The 27,905-nt window shown below is 36.8% G+C and overlaps 1 protein-coding gene across 1 annotated transcript in view; it reads left to right on the top strand.

The window, feature by feature from the left end:
• The window catches only part of LOC105504673 (target of Nesh-SH3-like), a 119,856-nt gene that overhangs the window by 3,940 nt on the left and 88,011 nt on the right, over positions 1 to 27,905 (top strand). The window contains exons 3-16 of the mRNA XM_011932176.1: positions 1,135 to 1,209; positions 11,569 to 11,634; positions 12,768 to 12,842; positions 13,382 to 13,456; positions 14,654 to 14,728; positions 15,862 to 15,933; positions 17,091 to 17,165; positions 21,579 to 21,620; positions 22,764 to 22,805; positions 23,468 to 23,560; positions 24,020 to 24,067; positions 25,161 to 25,223; positions 25,342 to 25,416; positions 26,442 to 26,489. Coding sequence (XP_011787566.1) covers positions 13,438 to 13,456; positions 14,654 to 14,728; positions 15,862 to 15,933; positions 17,091 to 17,165; positions 21,579 to 21,620; positions 22,764 to 22,805; positions 23,468 to 23,560; positions 24,020 to 24,067; positions 25,161 to 25,223; positions 25,342 to 25,416; positions 26,442 to 26,489 — 652 coding nt within the window. The 5' untranslated portion in view covers positions 1,135 to 1,209; positions 11,569 to 11,634; positions 12,768 to 12,842; positions 13,382 to 13,437. The remainder of the gene's footprint in view (positions 1 to 1,134; positions 1,210 to 11,568; positions 11,635 to 12,767; positions 12,843 to 13,381; positions 13,457 to 14,653; positions 14,729 to 15,861; positions 15,934 to 17,090; positions 17,166 to 21,578; positions 21,621 to 22,763; positions 22,806 to 23,467; positions 23,561 to 24,019; positions 24,068 to 25,160; positions 25,224 to 25,341; positions 25,417 to 26,441; positions 26,490 to 27,905) is intronic.

The raw sequence follows: 27,905 nt of genomic DNA, 5'->3' as shown, positions 1-27,905 counted from the left end.
GGCCAACATGGTGAAACCCTGTCTCTACTAAAAATACAAAAATTAGCTGGGCGTGGTGGCACGTGCCTGTAATCCCAGCTACTCAGGAGGCTGAGACAGGAGAATAGCTTGAACCCAGGAGGTGGAGGTTGCAGTGAGCCAAGATCATGCCATGCACTGCAACCTGGGCGACAGAGCGAGACTCCATCTCAAAAAAAAAAAAAAATAGATGAGGGAGGAGCTTACATATAAAGCCACGTGGTTACCGAAATTCTATTTTTAAAAGTTTTCAAATGGACATTTTCTAGTTCATATGTGTTGGCTTGATTTAAATTTAAATGAAATATATTTAAGAACACACATAAACATCGCTGAAGAAATCAGGAAACTGGTTTAATAAGGGTGGAAAAAAGATTCCAAATACAGTAGCTTAAATTTAGTCACTTAACTATAAAAAATTGAAAAAGAAATTTTATTACGTTATTCAACATTGAAACAGAGATTTAAGAAATACTACTAATGGTCTCTTTTGCCTTTTCGTGTTTGCTTTTGTTTTTCAAGCTTAACATTTTAAAAATCTTTGTTACTTGCACCTCAGGTCATCTAACTTTCCTTATGTGTTTCATTACAGCTCCAAAAAGGCTTCCAGAATTTCCCGAGGCAAAAACACCCTTCCCTTTTGAGAAACCTGGGGGCACATTGGGTAATAAGGGTACCTTAAATTAAATATTAAGGCTGTGGGTGGTGATTGCTTTAATTCTGCAGGACACATTTACTGCATCTTATTTCTGCAAACCTCACAAACTGATAGGCAAACAAGTAGTTGATTTGATTTTTTTTAAAATAAATCTATTTGTTTGGATTTTCAACAAATTCAGTAAAATCCATCAGTTTTAATTCCACATAATCCACTTAGCTTTTTGTCCTTAAAGATGTTGACAGTCTGCACCAAACTCTGGTCTCTCTCTGACCACTAATCAAATGTTCTCTGGATGGATACGTACTGATTTCTTACTGATATATAATGACTTTTTATTGTATTAGTATATTGTAGGCTTCTGGTAGCCACTTAACCATACCAGCAACCTATTTCTGTCTTGTTCTCCTCCAAAAAAAAAAAAAATCTTCAGCAAATTCCATTTCTTTTCAATATAGCTTCAAGTGAAAAGCCATGGATTGTGCCTACAGCTAAAACATCAGAAGACTCCAAAGTTCTGCAGCCTCAAACTGGTAATTACATCCTTTTCTTAAAAAATCGATTATAAGAAGGAATATTGAGTAACTTACTGTTTTTATTTTTGTGGGTTCCTTAATTGATTATCAGTGTGCTTTGTAATAAATGGAAAACCTATAATACATTTGTTGATACTGAGATGAATCTCATTTTTCCCCATTACAAAAGCAAAATGGTTTTGAATGTTTTAAAGATACTTGTTCTAATTTCTGGATATAATATCTTAGAAATGTGGCCAGAACATGAACTATGAACTGGCTCATTAATAAAGATCTCTTTAGTGACATGAAAGCACTACCAAAATAAGAAGCATCAGCGGGGGTCTGATTTAACAATATGAGTTTCATATTCTCTTGCAGGGAATATTTGCTGCTTTTGGGCAAAATAAATAAACATTTAAGAGCTTACTATGTGAAGATAGTATACTAAGTTCTAAAATGTGTAAGTACAGCGTGATGTGTAAGAGAGACCACAGGTCCTTGCAGTTAATAATAGACCTTGGTTCCAGGCCTCACTCTCCTAATAACCATATGATGGCTACTTTTCTCTACTTTCGGAAGGTATTGGTTTCCTCTTTTGCAAACTGTAGCAATTGGCTTTATTTTTCCCGTTGAGAATTCTTGTGTTCCACCGCTAAAATTGATTATGTTTCTTTTACAAAAAAAATTTTTCTCTTTTAAAAAATTCTGTACATCTTTTGATGCCTAGCAGTCAACTCAAAGAGTGTATTCAGCATATAAGAATTATAAGAAGACCTCAGACACCATCTTTTATGATTACTTCCATGATTTTTGTTTTTTTGTATTTTAATTTTTGTTTGCTTGTTTGTATTTTAATTTTTGAAAATCTTCTAGTTGTTTTGACTTTATTTGGGGTACAGATCATATAGTGTATAATGAAGTTGGATGTTTCATGTAATGAACTTAAATGCAGCAACATTTTGTGGTGTTCTCCAGAGTCCAGCAGAGGACTGGGTTTGAGAAAGGATGAGCATGAGCCCTCATAGATCTTGGTGAAATTATCATTTCTCTAGTATGTGTAATGGGCTCAGATATTAGTAAAAGATAGAAGATGAGGTCAAATTAAGGGACTATGTCTATTATAGTCGCCCCTAGTTTCGTTAAGTGGGAACACACTTGAAAGTTGGCCGTGGTTGTTCACTTATCCAGAGAATCCTCAAGCTGTATCTAAGTCTTGGTTTTCCTAGTTCACTGACTTTAAAATTCGAGTGCAGTTAACTAAGGTGGGTGCCAAAACCCCTTTAGGAATCCAGGTCACCTGGGTCTAAAATCTGGGTTTTGAGTTGAATTTCACACTGAGCCTCTGGTTCCGGTAGCCATCACCCAGGTGCAGCTGCATTGTAATTATGATGCAACAACTAGTCTAGGGGCGTATGTGATGGTTTAACCTGCTGCACTGTGACAGCCCTGGCTGTGACTCCCACATCCTTCAAGATCACCTGAGCCAAGTGCCTTTGGGGATTTTGGGACTAGATAAACTTTTAGATCCTTTTCATCTTTTAGCTTTTGGGTTAGAACATGGGGAACATGGGGTTCTTTTGGGTTTAAGCAACATCTAGTGTTTGGTTTCTATGAATATTCAAGAGCAAACTAACCAAAACATCAAGAAAACCATTTTTGAGACTTTAATGCCTGGCATATGAATTATATAGAAAGACTTGAGTTGAACCAAGCATTGGGGAGTAGGGAGAATATGTTGGGACGTGAAGGTTGCAGAGTTACAATGAGACGAAAATAGATGATATAGGAAATGCCAATAAAGAAAAGGTTTCTTTTGCCTTTAATTCAAAAAAGGCATATTCTGGTTTTGCCCTGATGATGGAGTATGAGCAGCGGCTAATGCAGCAGGAAACTGACTCTTTATTCAGCTGCTTCACTACTGCCAGGGCAACCTTTGGTTGCCAGTGAAATTCCAACTGAGAACTCCCAACCTCTCTAGACAAAGAATTGAGACTTGTCATAAACTGTAATAACAGTACAGTATGTGATTGCACATATTAACATTAGCCCTAGAAACTTCCCATCCTGCCTTATTACAGTTAATTTTTATGTCTTTGCTGCTTAGCATGATCCTCAGTCCAACAGCATTTGGCATCACCCAGGAACTTGTTGAAAAGGCAGAACCTGGGCTCCACTCTAGATCTATTGAAACAAGATCTGCTTTCCGACAAGATGCCCAGGCAATATGAACATTAAAATTTTTGTTTTTGTTTTTTGAGATGGAGTTTGCTCTTGTCACCCAGGCTGGAGTGCAATGGTGCGATCTCGGCTCACTGCAACCTTTGCCTCGTGAGTTCAAACGATTCTCCTGCCTCAGCCCCCTGAGTAGCTGAGATTACAGGCACCTGCCACCATGCCTGGCTAATTTTTGTATTGAACATTAAAGTTTGAGAAGTACTACCTTATCAATGTAGTCTATAATGTTTTTACATGGTGCTGGTAAGAATCATTGGGTGTAGTCAGTTATAGCACCATGGACCTCAAATCGATACAAGATCGATTTTTCAAAGTGGGTAGTTAAGTATCTCTTGTTTCTGCTAATGTGCAACACTTCCATTTCTAGTGTGAGTGTTCTGTGGCATCTTCCTAACTTATGTTAGCTTTCAAATTAAAATTTTATAACACATGTATTATCTGTGATTTAAAGAGTGGTATATTTATATAGGCCTTTTATTTCAGCCTTTGTTTCTTTTGATTTTGTGCAAATTTACATGTGTACTAACACTCTATTTCCCATTTAGTTTCAACATACATAATAGGTATTTTATTTTCCAATTACTCACACAGCTTCCTAAAGCAACTATTTTGAGAACTGAGACAAGAGACAGGTAGAGATAGTGTTTAAATGGTGGTCCACAAGACCCTGAATCCCATTTTTAGTTGCAGTATCTTTTGAAGGAACATTGTATAGGTTGGTGCAAACATAATTGCGGTTTTTGCCATCACTTCTAATGGTTTTGAGCAAAAACCACAATTACATTTGTACCAACCTAGTATTTTTAGCTGATATTAATGACATTATTACAGCCAAATGAGCACATTCTGTTTTCTCTGTTGGCGTATGATGCATCTATATTTACTATATCAGTTCCTTTCAGTCAAAGACCAGCAGAACACACTTGTAGTTGAACAAATTTATATCTGTTTACTTATTACAATGATGGAGAACACAGACCATGATGAACTGGGGGAATCTCTTAGAAGATGATAGAGAAGACTTATTGTAAGAGTTTTTCCTGTGTTAAATGATGGAGGGAAGGGTCCAAGGCAGTAAAACTTTGCTCTGAATTGGATGCATTCAGAAAGTGGGAGTAACTCTGTGATTGAATGTCTTCATAATTCTTAATTAGAAGGCAAGACCAGCAGAGGGAAGCTAAAGCTGTGACTGGTTGAGAAGCCACATCTACTCGTATTAGCCAGAAGGCGGGGAGGGTAATGTTGGTGCTTTGAGTGATGCTCATGTTTTTGTCTGTGTGCCACATAATTACACACTGGTCTTGTTTTTGTCTTGATCCATCGGGATCACAGAGTGGTCTTGTCTGATACTGGTGTCCTTTGGAATTGTTGATGTTCAACAGGAGAAACACCACAGCCTACCTGTGGGTACCAGACCAGCTCCTGGACGCCAGGGGCTGCTGCTTTTCTCTTTATCAACCGTCAAATGAGATTTATCGAACTTTTTGTAAAGTTTATTTTGCTTTACTGTTTTCTGGATTCGTTTTCAACATATTCTGTGTCAGAAAATCAGAATATGTATACTCAAAAAGATTTCTGTACCATTCTTGGATATAAAGACTCTATGAAAATTCTAACTTGCACACTGAATACTGAAATTCCTGGGTCATTTCAATAGTTTTTGGCAACTCAGGGACAGAATATTTGAAGTCTGGAATATCCCAGGAAATCTGAGATGTGTAGTCATCAAATATATTCTTCCTGCTTTCAGTCTATGTGTCCTGATCTGTCATTAGTGCTGCATTTTGTGATTTCATTATTTGGAATTGTATTTTGCATTAAACCTTCTATAAAGTATGTTGAAGTGAAATTGATTGATTTTGATTCCCTTGGCAAATCTCACTTTCCTTAAAATATATAAAGGTAATCATGAAAATCTTCTCTAATTATATATCATAATATAAAATTATTTATAAATTTAGTACCTAAAGGAAGTTGGCCACACTTTAGAATTTAGCTGCTTGTGAGAGTATTTCATGAAAAGTCTATCTTTCTGATGATGCAATAAAATTGGTTTCATGTTTTATTGGAAAGTAGCCAGTTAACTATAATCTCAGTGCTGTTAAGGAGCAAGCTCTAGAAAAGTTCTCAGTATCTTCCATTCAGATGAATTGTGCATGTGCATGTATGTGCACCTGCTTGTTGGATTATTTCTCTACTGGAATACAATAATTTCTGTTTGCATAGCAATTTTCTTCTAGGAGATTCAAGGGACTATTATCTACCATCATATTGAGACTTCCAAAGTCCCTAGAAACTGGCAGAATTATTGTCTTTTATCTTAAAGTGATACAAGAGGAACTTAACTCTGAATGGGTTAGAGGGGGAAAAATGAGGCTCATTCATTTCTTTCCTAATCTTTTATTCAAGAAACCACTCCAAGTTAAAAGTAAAGCAATGACCTATAGCTTGCTCTGAAAATTTGAAAACAGCTTTTACAACTGAGGAAATTAAATGTTATTACTGGGGCCATGTGCCTTCCAGATATGGTATATAAGAAACATCACATGATCTGCGAGAGGCCAGCCAGTCCCTGAAGCTTATTCTCATTGTGAACGTGATCGCAAATGTGAGCTCAAAGGTGAGACAGAGCTAGGTTAATAACCAGCTCAACTCCCAGTTAAATAACTTGTTCCGTCTATAAAATGGAAATGAGGTATAAATTTTTCACCAGGTGGTTACATCTTAGAAATAATGTATAAGTTACTTAATATAATGCACAATATATAAAGGGGTGCCTTGTTTTCATTTTCGTAATACAATGAAATATTGCATTGGCTGCCACCCCTTCACATCATACTGTTTATCCCAACTTCCTGAATTGCTACATATAATCAATAATAGCAATTCTGCTTTTAAATTATTTAATAAAAGATAAAGGAGGAGGAGAGAAGAAAAAAAACTCTAAGCTCATATATATACAATCATACCAAATGATCTATGGGTCTTCATTTCACTTGTAAAAAAATGTTCGAGAATGGAAAAGACATGCAGTATTTACTCAGAGGTCGTGCCACCCCTTGGGAATAGCCTAATGACCTCTTACCCCTGTGGCAAGGATGGTAAATCATATTACATAGTCTCTCTCTTCAGTTACGGTGGCAGCATGAATCACTCCATAAACTGGGCTCTGAGGTCCTTCTTGGATCAATGAACAAAATAATGCCACCATCAACTTGCTGTGTTTTCTGGGGCACCAGGGCAGGAGAAGCAGCATAAATGCCATGTATTTAACATCCCACAGATGGGCGAGTGCATGACTTCTAAAGACTTAATATGGGTTGGGGAGTTACGTGGAAATGAGCTTTTTGTTTCTAGTTTGATAATGCCATGACTGTTAAGCCTCCTTAATTTACTTAATCATAACCTTAAAAGACCATCATTGAGTACCAGGAGAGTTTCAAAAGCAAATGAAGACAATGGTTGCAAACCCATTAATTTGAAGTGTTTATTTTCATCCTTAGGAAATCCTCCTGCCTGTTCTCCCAAGTGTCCAGAAAAACCAAATGTTGCTCCAGCTTTACTGTTACTTGTTACTAAGCTGCTGCTGCTTCTGGTATAATATCCTCTTGAACCATATACAGTTATCTTGCAGAGAGTTTCTTTGATGGAGAGGACCAAGCATGGTCAGCTTCAGTTCTACCATCAGATTTTTCTTTGCGAGCTTCCTTTAGGAGGTCACCACTAATTATTTTCAGTGTTAAATTCTTACGGTACTTTGTAGAACTAGAGTAAATTGCATATGTATTGAGCCCTATGTATCATTTCAAGGCTTGAAAGCTGCAGCCATAAGCATGCCCAAGGAGTAGTGGAATGGTTAGAAAGTTTTGGCAGCAGGCGGTTTGTTAAGAGTGGTTAAAAAGAAGTAAACACATAAGGATATGCTCATTTATCATCTGTCTGCCCTGTAAGGTGTTGATTTTAGCACAGATCTGGCCCACCCAACTGGATTGAGCTCAAAAGAGGAGAAAACGAAGGAGTGGGTAGTGGTGTTGATGGTTTGAGAACAGGAAAACAGATTTCAGGTATAGCAGATGGTTTGTAGATTCACTGTGGCTTTGAAGAGATTTATATCTTTAGCCTTTAATTTTATTTCATGAACATTTTAATGAATATTTTCTTGCAGGCAATATTTTCACAAATTTCAAGGCCAACTAGAAAGGTATTTTGTTTTTCCACTAACTGAAGAAAGCATTATCAATGTATTTAAGTGGTACTGAGAACTCTGTGTGTGGTATTGTTTTTGTTCTCTAGCTACTTGCTGTATTTTCTCATTGCTCCTTCATATATTTTTTTAGAATTCCATTTCCATGACAGGGTATGTCTACACAAGTGTATGCCAGGTATTTGTGTAGTAGAGGAAGAGATTTGTATGCACACACTTGCACATCATAACATAATTAAAGGACATGTTTTCATTTATTCTCCAAACGAAGCCAGAAAGTTATCCTTACTAAGAGCTTAAGCTACCCAACCGTCAAACTCACTGTTATTATTTATTGTTATGGACATTTTGCAGATTAATTCTGCTGAGTATCCACCATGCACCAGTTTCTGGAGTAAGTAAGTCTTGAGGAGCATAATGAGCATGATAGGTACAATTTCTCCATTAGTGAGGTCTTTTGTCTAAGAGTTAATGTCAAAAAGGAAGTTTTCACATAGTTACTAATATTCAGAGAATTTGAGTAAGATAAAGTCTTGATCATTTGAAATGGCTTGCGTTTTCCAGAGCAATATCAGGGCATTTTTACTGGGGACTTTGCATCTAGTCAGTTTTTCAAAGTAAAACTAAAATGTATTATCAACAAAACATAATTTAGGACTGGGCACAGTGGCTCATGCCTGTAATCCCAGCACCTGGGGAGGCCAAGGTGGGTGGATCATGAGGCCAGGAGTTCGAGACCAACCTGGCCAACATGGTGAAACCCTGTCTCTACTGAAAATACAAAAAATTAGCCAGGCGTGGTGGCACACACATGTAATCGCAGCTACTCAGGAGGCTGAGGCAGGAGAATCGCTTGAACCTGGGAGGCGGAGGTTACAGTGAGCTGAGATCGTGCCATTTTACTCTAGCCTGGGTGACAGAGCAAAACTCCATCTTGAGAAAAAATAAAATCAAAACCTAATTTAAGAAAGTAGTTTTAAGAAGGTATAGAGAAAATGGTAGTGCATGTTATTTCATATTATTTTTTCCTCTGGAAAATCTGAAAGTATAACTTAGTTATCATGATTGTAAGTCATTACTATTTTTTGAAATAAACTAATATTGCCTTTTATAACCTGTGAATTGAATTATCTATTTTATTTGTTACATTAGATTTAACCTACAACTTTTGGTCCCATGTATGTTCTGTGAATGCAAAATCAGGAATACTGCTTAATGTCATATTAGCTGTAGCATTTCACCCACTATGATAAGCATAGTGATAGAAGTTTGCCTCTAAGTAATAATGCATGACAATTTACAGGCTACCATACAGAAAGGTTCACCCTTAACACTTGACTACTTATCAATTTTATAGCTAGTGTAGCTTTTAGAAACCAGGCCTAACAATTTCATGAATTTTTCTCTGGTATAGGCATGTATCTAGAAGGGTTTTATAAAGATATCAAGAGCTGTTGATTTTTAGAGAGCTTTTCAAAGAACTCTATTTCAACACTGTACTCTCCCCCTGGCATCTCTTTACTTTTTTGTTATTATTGAGATGGATTTGCTGTCGTGCAGGCTGGAGTGCAGTGGCGTGATCTTGGCTCACTGCAGCCTCTGCCTCCCAGGTTCAAGATATTCTCAAGATATCCTGAGTAGCTGGGACCACAGGTACCCGCCACCCCAAGCCTGGCTAATTTTTGTATTTTTTTTTTAAGTGGAGACAGGGTTTCACTCTCCTGGCCAGGCTGGTCTCGAACTCCTGACCTCAAGAGAGTCACCCACCTTGGCCTCCCAAAGTGTTTGGATTACAGACATGAGCCACCACGCCCAGGCAATCTCTTTACTTCTGAATCAAAAGATCTTGTTTAACTCATAAATGAAACGAGGTGTGGTATGCTGCTTAAAGCTGACGAAACAACATAAAACTTTTAGTGGCATATGTGCCTTTTTAGCACTCTTTTTCTTTCCTACTCTTGGAAGCTACAGAAATAGAAATACTAAAAACAAAGTATGCTGGCAAATGTCTTATTTTTGTCTTAAGTGTATTTGATAAAATGTTTAGAAGTTAAGGGATCCCTGAAAATTGGGAACTTCCCCATTGGAGCCACAATTGCCAGAGGATGATGGAAGAAGGGCTTCTTTCCCCAGTAAGTGCCTTATGGGAATAACGAGGGGAGATGGATGCCTGGCTTGGAGCTTCCTGATTAAAAAGAAATTGTAAATATGAAAAATAAGTTTAAAAAATTGAGTAAATATCATAAATACAAACTGTAGGAAAATTGGTCCAATGTCACTAGATGGAAGGGAACTTTAGGAGTTAGGATAACAAAGACAGCCATAACATTTTTCAAAAGCAACAATAGAAATAAATAAGCCATTAACTCATATTTTCTTACCTAGTGTGAGAGGATTAAATACAAGTTGGCAAAGTTTTTATTATTTTGTAGGCGATAGAGCTGGTCTTGCTAGATCCATGACTTGAAATTGGCTGAAAGTAAGCATGTCAGAAATTACTGGCACTTTTGATCTTTAAAAAACTTAGTCATTCGTATCTGACCTTTTAAAATTACAACAAGGCTAAAGAAAACTTGACATTACAGTATAATAGATGCATTCTCAGAATGTGTGCATATTTTTAACTCAATATTCTTGCTATTTTTGAGGATTTTGTGAAACAGTAGATTCATCTTCACACATTGCAATGTTTCCTGCCTCTTTAGTATGTAGTACAATATAAATGCTGTCTACTTTCAGAGGATGTCACATGGTCTGATATTATCTTTCTTACAGCTTCAACCAGCAATGGTTCAAAATCATTAAATTGCCAGTGAATTACAAGTGACCCCAATGACTACGTCTTCCTGTGAACTCCCTTTTTCTTGATTTCTGTGCTGCCATTTTGAATGAGCAAGAAAAGCAACATCTACCTCATAATAATTCATGCATTCTCTATATTCCTTGTGACCATAGTAACAGCTCTTTGTATGTGAAAGAGAACACTTTGTTATGCTGTTTTTGCTTGCAGGTTCAACTCTTATGTGAACATGAAAATTATCCCCATATTAAAATAATTCAATCTTTATGTTTAAGCTCATCCTACTTTCCCTCATATAGAATAGAAAATTTATCTTTAAATGCACCCAAACTCAAGAAAGGCTCATGGCTCCATGGAGAAGTACAGAAAGCTGCCTCTAGGTAACATGTCAGGAGGGGATGGTGCCAAAAGAGAATCCTGGTGTTAGCCCTGCTGTTCCTGGTCCTGCTGAAGGAGAGGAAAATACACTGGATAGGACAATTTCAGTGTGTGACCACTGGCAGATGTCTTCATGCTATAAACCTCAACTTCATTATCTAGAAAATGGAGATAACCTCTCGTTATCTAGAAAGTGGGGCTACTGCCTACCTCATCTCTTTCTCAGGGATGTTAAGAAGGTTCAATAAGTTGATGTATGAGAAAGTCTGCAAACTATGAAGTGCTATCCAAACATAAGATATTATAACAGTAACTTTTACTAAGCTTAACAGTAACTTTTACTAAATTTTTACTATTGCTTAGTCTAGAAAGACTTTGGGCAAATCACCTCAATGGGACTGCTGTTTCCTTCTTTAGAAATCTCTCCCCAAACTGCCATCTGACTTTATTTATGTTTATACTCTTTGCAGCTCTTTGATTTACAGCTGGCAATGCATGATTATAAATATATAGTACTGTGTTCTCATCACCCTGGAGGCCAGCATCAGGGCTCACTATATAAAATCCTGCAAGACGAGTTTTGGTAATTGCTTACATGTTAGTGACAAGGCTGGCAGCCTGGAGCCAAAATGCACCGGCACCTACATAAAACTGTCCTTCAACCAGCATTACAACATGTCATGCAATCTTTCTAAATTAATCAAATTTAACCAAAATTAACCTCTCTTGTTTTGTCTTTTTTTTTTTTTTTTTAAAGCAACTTACGATGTTTTCTCAAGCCCTACAACATCAGATGAGCCTGAGATATCAGAGTCCTACACAGGTATACCTGGCCTCTCAATTCTGTCTTTGGATCCCAGGTGTTCCAACACTTGGTGGTTCTTCCTTTAGTTTTTCGCAGAGTGGAAAACTGTGCGCTCTGGAGATCTGCATGGGAGAAATTTCCACCTGTGTCAGGGGGATGTGTTTTACCCACTCCTCCCATGGAGTGATTAGTTCTTTACATCTCTCAGTAAATAAGCTCTGTCACATAAGGGAGATGCAGAGAGATTTGGTTGCCACTGAGGAAAAGTAAGGTAATAGCTTATCACTGTATGGTTCAGAATCATCATAAAAAGGTCTTTGAGTTGATAGAGGGTTTTGTCCAGAGCAGTAGTTCTCATTACTCCCATCCCTTCCCCAGCATATTTGCTAATGTTGAGACATTTTTGATTGTCACAACTTGGGGAAGCACTACTAGCATCTAGTGGGTAGAGATCGGGGGTTCTGCTGAACCCCTGCAGTACATGGGGTAGCCTCCCACAGCACAGATTATTTGACCCTAATTGTCAATAGTGCTAGCGTGAGAAATCTTGCTGTAGAACAGTCACGTAATTCGTTTGACTGTAGCAGTTCAATTGGGTCTAATATTTGGCATTAATATTACTGACCCATCTATAGTGAGTTACCTCAGTCCGACAGCTCCTTTCAGCAAATGTTTATCAAACACCTACTAAACTAGGCACTGTCTGTAGGAGATTCAAAGGGAGTAAGACTGGTTTCTGCCAGGTATAGATATATGTCTAATATTTTTTGTATGTATAACATTATTTGTGTCATGGTAAATATGAATAATTTTAAAGGGCAGAAAATGAAACAATGAAATAGAATGTCAGTGGTGGGTTCAGTTAGCATTTATGAAACAAAATGGAAGAAACCAGAAAAACCCATTGAAAACCAGTTGAATGTATAAAACACTGTTTAATCATGGTTTCTAATATTTAAAGTGTGTATGTTTTTTAAAGTGAGCTCATCTTCAACTCCTAATGTATCACTAGTTTTAAAATGTGGGCCAGCAATCCCTCAAGTATTCTTGATATTTTCCCTCATATGGGGCATAATTTATTACTCACGAATTTGTATTTTATTCCTGGGGCCTTCTACTGCTTTTATAAATGTTGACATTTATTCCAACAGCAACAAGTGATCGTATTCTGGATTCTGTCCCACCTAAAACTTCTAGAACTCTTGAACAGCCAAGGGCAACACTGGGTAATGTTTTTAACAGAAAAATCATGCTTTATTTTCCATCAAAAAAATTCATGTGAATGCCTTTCTTCCAAATGACAATTTCATTCCATCACATCTAATCATTTGTCTATCCTATTTCTTAATATTCACATCTCTATATTTTTACATACAGTCATCTTTTATGTTCCATTTAGGGCTCTATTTTATTTTTTTTGAGCTGTAATAGATAATATTTTCCCTATCCTTTTAGTTGTGACAGCTTTGAAAACTGCATGGACGTCATCACCTGCACCATCTCACCTCACGTGTTTGTGGCCTGTGTCACTTTACTTCCATGCATCAAGTCTGCCTGAAGTCACCTACTGAACAAGCATCATTCCAGCCTTTTCCCTACTTTCAATCAGAATTGTATTCACTAGCTTTCAAGACTACATGCATTTTTCATCTTTAATCATGTACTTGTGGCATGTGCTTTATACCATCTAAAAGCATGTTAAAATTCTTCAAATACCTCATTTTAACTGGGATTATTTGATGGGATGGGGTGTTTGTGCTTTCAGCTCCAAGAGAAACACCATTTGTTCCTCAAAAACTGGAAATCTTGACCAGTCCAGCAATGCAGCCTACAACACCTGGTAACTAGTGACATTTATGTAGTTATATGCATTGACGAAACAGGTAATGTGACAAGTCATGTTGGTCATTTCAGAATTTTGTTTTTCTTTTGTTTGTTTTTGCGAAATATTTCCCTCCAGTCTCTACCATGAAATTCTTCAAAGAATCTGACTTATCTATCACACTTAGCCTTATGATTGTCCTAAAAGAATTTTCACAATCCTGATGTCTGTGTATTTTGAGGAATTGTTTCCTTCCAACTCTTCTTTCAACTTTGCCAGCTGGAAAATAGCAGCAGAATTATAGATAATTATTTCAAAATACATTCCTTCTACTTAGCACACCTAGGTACCATTTGATCAAAGTACTTTACCCAAAGTAGTCTAAGTATAGGGAGCACCCAGTAGGCTTTGCAGTCCTGGACAAGTTGAAGAAAGATGGGTAAAGAGAGGTAGCGCAACCTACATTTTATAATGGAAAATTATTGAAATAGCAAAGTTCATTAACTCTTGGTGGGGATAGTAAAGAACTACAGAATTAAAGTTCTGGACTGGATGTGGTGCCTCACACCTACAGGTGTGGTGTCTGGGCGGCTGGTGTTGCCTCACACCTCCCAGCAGTTTGGGAAGTCAAGGCAGGCAGACTACGGGAGTTCAAGACCGGCATGGTCAACATGGTGAAACCCCATCTCTAGTAAAAATACAAAAATTAGTTGGGCGTGGTGGTGCACGCCTGTAGTCCCAGCTACTCAGGAGACTGAGGCACAAGAATTGCTTGAACTTGGGAAACCGAGGTTACAGTGAGCCAAGGTTGCACCACGCACTCCAGCCTGGGCAACAGAGTGAGACTCTGTCTCAACAACAAAAAAGTAGTTCCAAATGTCCATTATTTGTGCTTCTCTCCTGCTATTCAATGTCATCCTTTTGAGTTCTTAATTGTACCTTGTGTTCTGAAATGCCTCAAGGGTGCTCACTTCTGACACATTGAACTGAACAATGCATATCTTCAATTCTCATGTAGAAATTTTATACCTTTTGTCCCAGTCACTGCTTGTTTATTGAGCACCAACTATGTATAAAACAAGGTGTACTGGGCATTCTAGGGATACAAGGAAATATAAAGCAGTTCTTGTACTTGAGGTTTGCAAATTTATAGGCACAACCTGATTGACCCCTGAAAAATATCATTTATCAAAACGATATTAAATCTTCTTTCAGCTCCCCAGCAAACTACATCTATCCCTTCTACACCTAAACGACGCCCCTGGCCCAAACCACCAAGAACCAAACCTGGTAAATGTCTCTTTATCCTTGTGTGATATGTAATGCCAGATAGACGATGTCCATCATCTTATAGTAAGAAGGATAGCCAGGCGCAGTGGCTCACACCTGCAACTCCAGCATTTTGGGAGGCCAAGGCAGGAAGATTACTTGAGGCCAGGAGTTTGAAACCAGCCTGAGCAAGATAGTGAGACCCCATCTCTGCAAAACGTTTAAAAAACTAGCCAGACATGGTATACTGCTTGAGCCCAGACATTTGAGGCTGCAGTGGGCTATAATGGCACCACTGCACTCAAGCCTGGGCAACAGAGCAAAACCCTATCTCAAGAAAAGAAAAGGATATATTTTATAGGTTAGTTTCTTTACAAAATTTGAGATTAACTAAAGATGAATAATTAATGATGCAAAATAACAAAACTCAAATGTCTCCAAAAGGGGTTTACTGATAATTATATTTTTGCATGTGAATTTTGGTAAAAACCTAGAAACAAGTCCAACTCATAGCAATACAGGGTGATACATGTAATTCGTTTGTTGGTGTGCATGTTTATTATAATGTTCATGAGGGTGATGGTTCTTATTTTTTTTGATACCTACTCTGTTTCCAATTTTTTCACCAGGGCAATGGCTGAGTTAGAGAGGACATGACTTTGGTTTTCAAATAGATTATAACTTTGAGAAGATAAAACATAAAAATGACAGCACAACATACGTTTACATAACTTATTTCTGAGACTATAATATTTGTGTAAGTGCTCCAAGAAAGAAAGAGTTGAAGATGCAGACCCCAAAATACATGTAGGATTTAGAAGAAAAGGAGAAGGGAATAACATGTATTATAGCACAGAGTTTGGGTGGTACAGATGCTTATTAACCCTGGAGGTCAATTCTTCATTGTCAAACAATGTACTCAGAATCATGCTTTACCAACTGGGCTTTGCTTATTCCATTATAAGATAAATGTAATTTTGTATGATGTATACTGCTGTGACAGTTTAAAAATTCTTCCTCAAAACTTTTACTCATTGTATACTTTGACTACTAAATATGGCAGGATTTTAAATGGGTCATTTAGTTCCTCTTTAGAGGATATCTTTTTATTGTCTCTAGGATATTTCAGTATTTTTTTTCCTTTCCATCACCAGAAAGAACCACAAGTGCTGGAACAATTACACCTAAAATTTCTAAAAGCCCTGAACCTACATGGACAACACCGGGTAATAACGATATGTCCTTAGTAGACGTATTGCTTCATTTCACCATCGAAAATCCAGTACCCCAGCTTTTATGTAATGTCTGTTAGCTATTAAGATATTCAGAATGGCTCATTTGAACAGTGTGGCCCATCTCAGAGAGTGCACCACCTCCATGGCTATTGTGGTTGTGGCTAGCTGGCCCGACAGTTAGTAGATCTGAACTCAGCCGTCAGATGTCATTCTGTGCCAGCCTTTGAACCATTGCTGCTTCCTTGTCATCTATCCAGTCATTGTATTTGAAGTTGAATCTTGTATACTGTTCTCTTTTTCTTTTATTTTTTAGTAAGACTCTCAAGTTTAACTTGAGACTTCATTTGGAAAAACAACTTTTAATTGTAATATTAGTAGAATTACTTTATGCTTCAGATCATAGCATCATACCTATTGGTGAATTTTTTTTTTAGAGTAGTTTTTTTTATTAAAATGTGTTTAAGTAGACAGGCTCAAAGTGACAGTTTCTGGAAATATTAGGAGAAAAAGGAAAACACCACCTTAAAATTGTATGCAGGAAGTTTAAATTTATTGTTGCATCTTCAAAAGACATGCACATCAGCTACTGGTTTGAATGATTTTAGATTTTTTCCTTTTGATTTTATAAAGCTGATAAAAAACATAGCTGGTCTTAATGCCTAGGTGAGGGGTTGGTAGGTGTAGCAAACCGCCATGGCACAAGTTTACCTATGTAACAAACCTGCACATCCTGCACGTACGTCAGTGAATGTTAATTGTAAAACATGGTGGCTTTTTTTTCCTAGTGGTCAGACTTAGATGTGATTGAGAAATATGAAGTAAGGGTGCAAAATAATTAGACTGATTTTTTTAAATCATAGATTAAATAACTATCTTTACTTTGAATAGTTATTGTGCCTATTTAGTAGCAATGCTATATTTGCTAGTTAAATATACTCCTGAAATGTTTTTTCTAAACAAAGTGAAAATTACTTCTCTGTGAATGGATCATGAAATATTCTTTTAATGGAGTATTTCCAAAATCTTCCAAGACAATGAGTTCATTCCACTTAATGTATAGTTTATTTCTAGGTTTTCCTTCTGTGCTTTTAGACACTGAAATGCCTAAATATTGATTTGTTTATTATTTTGTTTCTTTATTTTTCCAGCTCCCAGTAAAACACAATTTATTTCTTTGAAACCTAAAATCCCTCTCAGCCCAGAAGTGACACACACCAAACCTGGTAATTACCCTAAACTTTTCTGAATATTCCAAAATTGGGGTTGAAAACAAGTTTTATGCAATTCTTTGGAGCAAGAATTTCTGATTTGTATTTTGATATTTGTTACATTTTTTCCATGAAAAGTGTAAGCATGCAATGAAATGATCTAATCATAAATAGCCACTGTGATATCACAGCATTGCTCTGAGCAATGTTCATGAGCATCACAGAGAAAACACAGAAATGTAATGATGTGAATGATTGAGAACTCCCTTGTCTAGTATGGCAAAATAGTTTCCAATACCAATGTTGACTGGAATTCTAATCACATAAACAATAGCCTTTCAGCTGGAAAGGGGAGAAGTGTTTCTGTCTTCTAAGAACTCTGCATTATTTTAGAGTTACTCAGTTCTCAGGCTAGAAGACCAGAAAGACCTGTATTTTCCTAATGCTCCAAGACTTCTAAATTGGAGCTGATTTCTGAACACTGACCTCTGTTTACCTCTTAGGAATTTTTAGTAGTGTTTTCTTTAAAAAAAAAAAAAAAGTCTCCTTTTGCAGGAGGGGATCATTCTACATATATAATAATTTAAGACATAAAGATTGTGGAACATATTGGATGACCAAATCTTGGAGTTTTTTATCTATCTGTGATCCGTGTAGCAGTCTTAAATGCTGACTTATAAGATTGACTACAGGGAACCTTGTCACCACTCAGTGTCATCATTATCTAAATTTTAAACCCTTAGCTCTAGGAAGAAAATATTTCTCACTATAATGTTTAATGGATTTTGAACTTGCATTTTCATTAATGGCATGTTTACAAAGTAGGATTATTAAAGCAAGAGATTTTCTGCTAAAGTGGGCATGATTCATTTTTGCAATGAAATGGCTAAGGAAGAAAAATGTAACTGCTTAAAGAAAGAATTCTCATTACTCCCTGTAAAGAAGCAGTGAGATTTCCAGGTGTAGATGCAGACTGAAGGAAATTAGGGATCAGGCAGAGGGAGTGTAGTTGACACTGTGACCATGGATGAGGTCTCCAAGTCAGAGAAATGGAATGAAAAATCTCACTCAGGTTTTTCGGAGAAAGAAGCATAGCTAATAAAACTCAAAAGCCTTAATAGTGGTTTAAATCAAATAACTCTGACAGTTAACTGTATGAGAGAAGGGTATATACATCCTTATTTAAAAAACATGCTTAGAGAGCTTTGGGATAAAGTAGTAACTATGCTGTATTTTGAACAGAGGACTATTACCAAGCAGATCATAAAATAGTACTGTTTGCTTGAGTCACCAAATTTAAATAAGGATTTCTCTCAAAGTAATTATTTCTGTTATTACAACATAAAATTGGAAATCGTCAAAAATTTTCTCCAAACATTGGTTACAGTTGATATATGATAGGTTACGTTATTCATTTCAGCGGTTTCTAAGAAAAGATTTCTGAGAGGAAATTCTTTAATACAAATGAGGGAGGAAGGTTATATTTTTATCATTGTAAGGTGTTTGAGCAAAAAGACTTCTTAATTTGACATTTCCTTTTAAAATGGGAAGAATTACTTGGAGACTAATGTGTTTACATTCCTTTGATTTCTTAATCATCAAAGAAAATCCACCCCTTTTCCTCTAACAGCAATGTAACGACTTAAGAATCCACACCTAGGCCTGTGCCAACTCAAGTGGACCTTGAATGGTCCATAGCAACACAGGATGATGACTGGATCTCCACAAACTATTGCTTTGGTTTTAGCTTCTTAAATTATATTTATCTTTATTTAGGGCAGACCACCTTTATAGCTCTCCTAAAGATGTCTGTTTCTAGCCAAGGTTCGGAAGAGCAAATAAACCACCCAAGCTTTTTGAGGCTTTTCCCAGCCCTCTCCACACACTCTTCTATTTTTCTGTTTCACTTTCCGTTACAGGCTCCTTTTCCTTTGGCTTTGCTTGCTGGTTAAATCAACGAGTAAAAATCTACATTGATTTGGGCTTGTTTTATAAGTACAAGTCAGTGCATTTCTCAAAAACCATAGCCACCTACCATATCTAACTTGTCTACCTCATCCAGTGGGAGTTGTTTCCTTCGTGGTTTAATCTGTAAGCTTCTAAATGGACTGAAAATAAGGGAGTGCCCCCAATTACAGGTGTTTGTTTCACTTAGCTGTCTTCCAAGTGGATAGAATTGTTAATTGTTCTCATTCCTAGCCACACATGTGACTCAAATTTGTCTTTGTTTTGTACTGAGATGAGTGGCTTAGTCATTTACAGACCACTCAGCTTTATTATGCAACATTTTATACCTATACCCATAATACCTTATGATTGTCAAACAGAAGAAAGTCGTATCAGAAGATATATTTGTTTTTACTAAATATAGACCTTTACTGTTTTTATGTGCAATTGACTTTGAAGCTTAATTGATGGAGTTCTATCCCTATTTGGTCCCAAACTCAGGAACTCAAAAATGCAGATTTTTCCTTATAATTTTAAAAACAACATTCTTTAATTTTTGTGAAATCTAAAACATGCAATGAGTAGCAAATTTTATTTTTTTCACACTTGTGGAAGGCAACTTTGTACAATCAAAAACATGAATTACAATCTTGAAGTTTCAAAATTTTTGTTTGCTATCTTCAGGTATGAATGCTTATTTGATATTTATTATATTTCATGTATTGATGTTTATTTTCTTCTTGTCCTATAGCATCTGAGATATCTAGACCTATACACACACTCTCTTACATATACACACATACAATTCCCTTTCTCTTTCTCACACTCTCTCACATACACACACTCTCTCCTTCTCCCACATACTCTTTCTTCTCCCCTTCCCTCACTCTCTGTCACACACACACACACACACACACACACACACATCCTCTCCCTCCTTCTCTCCATCCCTCCCTCCTTCTCTCCATCCCTCCCTCCTTCTCTCCATCCCTCCCTCCCTCTCTCCATCGCTCTCTCCATCCCTCCCTCCCTCCCTCCCTCTCACATACACACACCCTCCCTCCTCCCTTCTCTCTTCTCTCATACAGACTCACACACAGACTCAGAATTTTTACTTTGTTATATGAACTTCAGTCTGACACATCACTACTGCTTTTGCCATTCATCTGTTACAGTCTATTTCTGCACACGTTCTTGAGAAATCAGAATTCTGGGCTTTTAAAAACAACTTTAACCTGCTTCTTTTGCACCTAATTGGTACTCTTTAGCCTCAACACAAAAATTTTTTGATCACAGATATGTTAATGGATGATAATGCCTTTAAATAGCCCTTTATGCTATTATGCATTTCTTTTAGAAGAAATAAAAATTCTCTGCCTGCATTATTATATTTTTCCATTGCTAAAAACTAGTTGATATATAGAAGCAATTGTTGTTAGTTGCTACACAGAAACTATTGTTATAGTTCTTTTTTAGTCACAACATATTCTCAAAACCTGCCATACTCCCCTTTCAAGTAATATCAGAGATCATTCCTGATAAGTCTAATACTAGAAATGTATAAGTAGAAGAAGAATTTCAGTTCTATTAAGATGGTCTATGAGTGCCATATTGATTAGTTTCTTTAAGAAAAAAAAGAGTCTTAACTTTTTATTTCCATTCCAAAAATAATTCCTTTTTAAATTTCTCCTTGTTAAACAATTCTTTTTGTTCATAAAATAATAAGAAACCTATTGGGTAATCTTTTTTTTAAGCCCAAATATGTAACCAAACTAAATTCAGCATGAAGTTTAATTTACTTATTGCTAGTTTGAATAAACATTGAAAAGTTTATCAGAGTATTTAGATACTGTTATTTAATGTAGCATTTTATGAAATCTGAAACTGCTTTTGGACTCATTGATTTACCAATCCAAATGGGTTGAGTTTCACATGTGAACCAATTTGTTTACCAGCAATAGATACTAGTGAATACAGGGGGCATCATATGAACACTTGTGGTCGCTTTTGAACAGTAAGTTTAATTCTTATCTTTTTTGTGAGAGAACGTCAGGTCCAGCCATGCTGGAGATTGCAATCTAACAGCACAGACACAGTACCAGGTGGTAAGTCTGTTGCCTTTTCCATTTCCTTGAATGAACCCGGCTGTCCTGCAAGAAACAAATAGCAGGTGACAGGACACTCTGAACAACCTCAGAGAGGCTACCCAGAATTCTCTCTAAGTTAGTATTTCCTCAGCACCAGAGGCAAACCAGAATATTGGGAAGTGACAGTAACAACTAAAGATCAACAACAAAAATGAGAATTCTCAATTCTTGTGGTTTATAGAGAGGATGTGGAAGGTTGAACGTCACTGGCATAAGCCAGTAGAACCTAATCATTCACCCAGGAGAGAACACCGTTTATAGTAAAGAACGTGTGACTTCTGTCTTAGGTGGTGCTCTTCAGCATCGTTTTTGATGTTACTTGCTTTTATTGCAGTCCCAGAACCCCAGACTCTACCGCCATCACAGTCAACAATAGGTAATAAAGCTTTTTTTAATGACTGAAAACAAAGTATCTTTAACACTCTCCATGTTCAACTCTGGGGTTTTTTTGTTTGTTTGTTTGTTTGTTTGTTTCTTCTCCTGATGAAGTTTCGCTCTTGTTTTGTTGCCCAGGCTGGAGTGCAGTGGCGCGATCTCAGCTTATTGCAACCTCTGCCTCCCAGGTTCAAGCAATTCTCCTGCCTCAGCCTCCCAAGTGGCTGGGATTACAGGCCTGAGCCACCATGCCCGGCTAATTTTTTATATTTTTAGTAGAGATGGGGGTTTTGCCATGTTGGCCAGGCTGGTCTCAAACTCCTGACCTCAGATGATCTACCCAGCTCAGCCTCTCAAAGTGCTGGGATTACAGTCATGAGCCACTGTGCCCAGCCTAATATTTCTTAATTTTCCTTTAGATCTTTTTCCAGCCATTTTTGCCCAGAGATATACTCTCAGCCTATGCTTGACTTAGCAGTGGTTCTGAGACACCCGTGAAAGCAATGCTAATTTAAATTTAATACATTCTTTATTCTCCTTCAATTACATTTGAGGAATACGCCCTGAACTTGTTCTAACCTGTTTATTGCCAGGGAGGACCCTGACTTTCATAGGACATATTTATGTTTTCTCTTTTGGAGGTGTTTTTCTTACTTTCAGAACTCGAACTTTTGCAGATTTTCTTGAAAAGTGCCAGTCTTTCCAGATCTAAATACCCTGATGTGTCACTAGGAAATCCACTCAAAGAGATAAATAAAAAACCAACCCCAATCTTTATAGCTTCCTTTTCTTCAAAAGAGGGGGGGAAAAAAAAGTGTTCTGGTGCCATCTTAGCCAATTACCCATATTTTCCTTCATAACATGAACTGCTGGTTACTTTATTACAGTCACATATTCCAAATGAGAATCATGCCTTTTTGTTCCATTTCTCTTTCCAAACTTAACTGACTGGCTATATTTTTTTGTTGGCTTTGTCGAAAACACAGGAATTTATTGAAGTGGAAAAGAAACTTTGTATGTGGATAAGTTTCACCGTTTATATTTGCTCAACCTAGTAATTAAAAATTAAGCATATTCCATGTTTTAAATACATGTCATTTTTCCTTTGATCTTGATTCTTGGTGATTTTTTCACATTGTCTTAGGACCTGAAACACTGGGAACCAAACCTTCAACAACAACATTAGGTAATAGAGTTATTGAGTGGGTGACCTTTGTTTCCTCTTTTCCTGACTGCTGGTATCTGAGTTGACAGGCTCACATTAATGAATTAATACATTAATGTCCATTTTTGTGTGTGAGTGCTCTGTTCTTCAGAAAAAAAGTTAAGTCCTATAGATATCGTTTATAAACTCTATCTCATTTTTTAAAAGTTGCCTTTCTTGAAACAAGGACTGAATTCAAAGCCTTCTGCATATATTGTTGATTTGTGGATTTGTTGATTTGTAGATATTTTAAATGAAAAATTTCTCCGTTTAAATCTTAGGCCAAATTTTAATTTTTATCCCAAATGGCTTTATAAAAGCAACCTTTCTCATGTTCCTATTGAACATATGCCTTCAATATTTTTGAGTGACTATCTTCTCTAAGCTGTACAAAGTTTTGAGATTTTCCATCTCAAAATGGAAGAACAGAGAGATCTCTTGCACATTAATTATTAATCTTTGACAAAAAAATTATTCAAGACCTCATTTAACTATGTAAATAATGATAGAAATTTGCAAAACAGATGGAAACATGTCCACAGTAAATCAAAGAGTTTAAATGTCCTTCTAAGATGGATGTAATATTTATCATCAGTTTGTAAATCCACCCTTCTTGTATTAACTTGCTAATTTTCTTTCTTCAGCACCACGAAAGACCAAAAGACCAGGTCGTCGCCCCCGCCCCCGTCCCCGCCCTAAAACCACACCTAGTCCAGAAGTGCCCAAGTCCAAACCGGGTAAATGTGATATTCAAGTTCCAATTAACATAGAAAGTGGAATATGGCAGCTTCTGGTTTGATATCAGCTTACTTGAGCAGCTGGGCTTTAGTGAACCAGTGGAATTGACTTTTATGAATGAGCATCTGTACTGATTTTCTATATTCATTTTATATATGTAATATTTCATATAATATGTTTATATTCGCAGTCATGCTTATTAGGTACACACAGCAGAAAACTGACCCATTAAGTGAACTATTAAAGTAAGGCACTTCGAAATCTTATGATGTACATTCATGGCAGATGAGGTGTGGGAAAGCAACAAGGAGAAAGGAAAATGGGAAATGTAAAAGGGAAAATCACATTCAGAAAAAATGCATCATTTAGATAGAATGTCCCAGCTTGAGGCATAATGTCTCCCTCCTCAAGATGCCACTTCTTGAAATATTTCATGTTTTTGGTGTTTGCTTCTGTAGCTCTGGAACCTGCCACGATACAACCGGAGCCCTTGGTGCCCACAACTGGTAATTCTACTCCCTCCACCCTAGCTGCTTTCATGGGTTGTAGCTTTTGCTTTCCCCACTCTCTATTACAGGCATGACCGCAGTTCCACCACCTCATCACAATTTCATCCCATGCTTTTCCTCACCTTTGCTGTCTGGGTCTGAAGATCCTAAAAATAGGAGAGCTCTAAAACAATCCATTGTGCTCATTTAGGGAAAGTCTGTGGTCTCGGACACAACTTCCTGGTTCTCTGCTGACCATCTGTCTGCCCTATATGTTTCCTGGGGTTGAGAAAACCATCAACTCCTTCTCAGACAGGGACCTCTCTGCTCATCCTGAACTGAACAAATAGCAAAATGTTACTCCAGTGCCATGGTCAGCATTTCATTGCTTTACTGATTCAACTTCTAAGACTTTCTTCTTTTTAAAAAGCTGCATGAAAAAATGGCTTTTTCGGCTTTTCTGTTTCTCTGAAAAATGTTTTTGAGTAGGTTTGGATCACTAGAGGCACCAAGATCGTTCTTGATTGGAGTCCAATGTAAAACTAGTGATGGTCTTTGGAAGTTGACAGCATTGAAAGGCCCAGGCTGGTTTTACTGTTTTTAGTGCTAAAACTGTTTGATTATAATGATTTCGTTATAGTTTCAAAATCTATCACAGCTTTCCTTTGGAAAATCCCAGACATCGGCAGCCATGTAACATTATTTCTCATGTGTAATTTCAAATGTTTATGGATTACTTCCAGATCGCCAACTAAGAAATCAGATTTCTACCTTACTGTTTGTATACTGGAGAAAACCTTTTGATCAAAGACATGGAACTAATATACTTTGTCTATTTTGAAATTATTTGTATAGAAAAAATGTCTTATGACAGTCCTCGTTACTTTTGCTCAAAAACACATTTTGAGCATTTAGTGATTATTTTTCCTTTCTGAAAAAACTAATTATGCTAGCGTGTAGTTAAAATAGACACGCTTTTCACCCTTCCCACACCCCAGAAATTTTTATAGATTCATTGAATTTGTAGTGTCTTTGTTCTGTATACTTGTCCCTGATTTTGACAGTCAACAGCCATGACCCATTTTGCTAATTGTAGTACCTTTTTCTTTAGCCTCAAAACCATCTGAGAGACCTAAAACCACACCCAGACCAGATGCACCTCAAATTCAGCCTGGTAATCATTACTTTCAATGCTTTGATCTTATAAATAGGAAAACAATGTGTAAGTAACAGTAATCTTCACATTCACAGCTCAGCTGTAACACTAATTATGGCACTCTAATTTTCTTCAGGTTCAAAACCACCAAAACAATTACTTCCTAAACCCCAAACCACAGCAGAACCAGACATGCCACCAACTAAATTCGGTAAACAAAATTTCCAGTGCTTTAGCTTAACAGGATTTTCTTTGGAAACATGGCTGAAAATGTTTACAATCTGTCATATCATATAAATCATAGAAACCCAAATACCATAATTTTGTTCATTATCTTCTCCAAGTAGCCACACTGATGTTTTAAGTGCTAAATGAACAAGTCAATATGTAGGAAATTAGTAAATTTTATACCTGATTGACTGGCATTTCATTTTCTTAAGGCTTTTTTAGGCCTATTTTCTGAATTTGTAATGAACAGAAGCCTGAGTTTTCTGTATCTGAAACATTTTTGAAGGTGATTTTAGTAAGCACTATTAATACACACAGAAGGCTGGCACTGTTCTTCATTTATCGGCACAACTCAAAAGAAGACTTGCTAATCAGGAATTAGCTTCCTCTAAAATACTCTATTGACATTTTATTTTATTCTGTTTATTTATTTAGAGATGGAGTCTCACTCTGTCACACAGGTTGGAGTGCAGTGGTACAACCGGCTCACTGAAACCTCTGCCTCCCAGCTTCAAGCGATTCTCCTGCCTAAGCCTCCTCAGTAGCTGGGACTACAGGCGCCTGCCACCACACCTGGCTAATTTTTGTATTTTAGTAGAGATGGGGTTTCACTATGTTAGCCAGGCTGGTCTTGAACTCCTGACCTCAGGTGATCCACCCACCTCGGCCTCCCAAAGTGCTGGGATTACAGGCATGAGCCAATGTGCCTGGCCAACATTTAAACAGTAACTATTAACTGAGTAATTTCCTACCATATAAGAAGATATTTATATTACAGTTCTCAGAATCCAACTGTTTTGAAGTTGAAAGTTTCTCCCAAGATTCCAATTACTATAAAATTTTAATTTGCTAAGAAGCATCTCACATAATAAATTAACCTATCAAGAAGACAATTTGTATTAACTTAGAATGAACTAGGCTCTCTGTCCTCTGAATTCAACACCAGTGAGCACCCAAAAGTTTAGACTTCCTTTTATTACTTATATCTGTTTGTTTTTTATGATGCAGTCTCTGAGCCTGTTCCATTTGAAACTGAAGCTCCCTCGATGACCATAGGTAATGATGTTTTCTTCCTTCTTGGCCAATGTTTCTCTGAACTTGCTCCTCTCATCTCTTTTTTCATTAGCTACAGTATGCACAATTGTCATTCGCCATTTTTTTTTCATTTTTAAAGATTGTTTACTATTTTCAGCAGGGGCATTTTTAACATCATTAGGCATGCTTCCAGCTGCTGCTCAGCTTGTAACACATAATTGTTATTCTTTCTTCCATCACCTTCAGAGACATTCAGATTGCTTGAGTTACAGTCACTCTGTCTATATTCATTCTTCAAACCAGAACATTTTTTGAAACCTCTGCTTCTGTGTGGGTGCAATTTATGGATGTGGGAGGGGAGCAATGAAAAACTGGTTGGAGTTTGTCCTCAGTGTGTTTATAAGGAGCTCGTGATGGTACATACCTGTCTCTCTCGCAAAAGTCCTTTCTTCCTATTCCACATTATTCATATGCAAATTGATCTTTCTGTTGCTAAATTCATCTTGTGATGCAAAATTGCAAACAAAATAAGGATTCTCTGTTTTGTTTGAAGGCAATTAGTTATAAATATTGTTGTCATCCTGTTGTCCTGGCTTCCTCCATCTCTTCTGTTATATATGCCTTTAGTTCTGAAGATGCTCATAGCGGTGGCGTAAACCAACTTTCTGCTATGATGTCTTGAGCAATAAGGGAAAGTCAGCCTCTCTATAAATGCCTAAAGAGTTTTTTGAGGATGAGATGTTTGAATGTTGCATTTAGCCTTCTGGGTTTAGTGGAAGATAAACGGAGATGCTAATACCAGAGAGTTACAATTCTTGATTAATTTTATATCTATGTATAATCAATTTCAGAATGTTATAGAAATCCTTTTTATCCAGACTAAAAGTTGTATCATTACCTTTTAGACCTTTTTCTTAATTATCTCTGTTTTCTACTTGAATAATTATCTCCTAATTAGCCATTTGAAATAAATGAATAAGGAGACAGAGTAAGAAGCAGTATCACATTTATCACAAATAAAAGGTACAAGACTTTTGCACAACTCTCACAAATCTCCAGTAAATAGACTGAGAACATTTTTCTAATTCTCCTCACAACTACCACTCTCAAAACAAATTAGTAATGGTGGTGAAAACTTTTAAAATACCAATGGAAGCTTTGATAACAAATTTTTAGAGTACTTTAAAATTGTATATTGGACAACTAAGATTTTCTTGGGTCCAGGTTTCTTATGTTGTTGGAATCAGATAATGAAATACAGAAAAATATTTTTCATTGCCCTTATAGGGATGCAAAGGGTATGGATATTTTGTGAAATAAATGGATATGATAGTATGGCTAGTTAGGGGAAAACAAATAGTATTTTCCCAGAGTTCAGAAATGCGTTTAAAACATTAAAGGGTTAAGAAGATTAATTTTCAAAATAATTTTCTTTTT

Source organism: Colobus angolensis, unplaced genomic scaffold, assembly GCF_000951035.1.
Source record: "Colobus angolensis palliatus isolate OR3802 unplaced genomic scaffold, Cang.pa_1.0 Scaffold947, whole genome shotgun sequence".
Lineage (NCBI taxonomy): Eukaryota > Metazoa > Chordata > Mammalia > Primates > Cercopithecidae > Colobus > Colobus angolensis.
The sequence above is the reverse complement of the archived record's forward strand: the minus strand, read 5'-3'. Positions and strand labels throughout refer to the sequence as shown.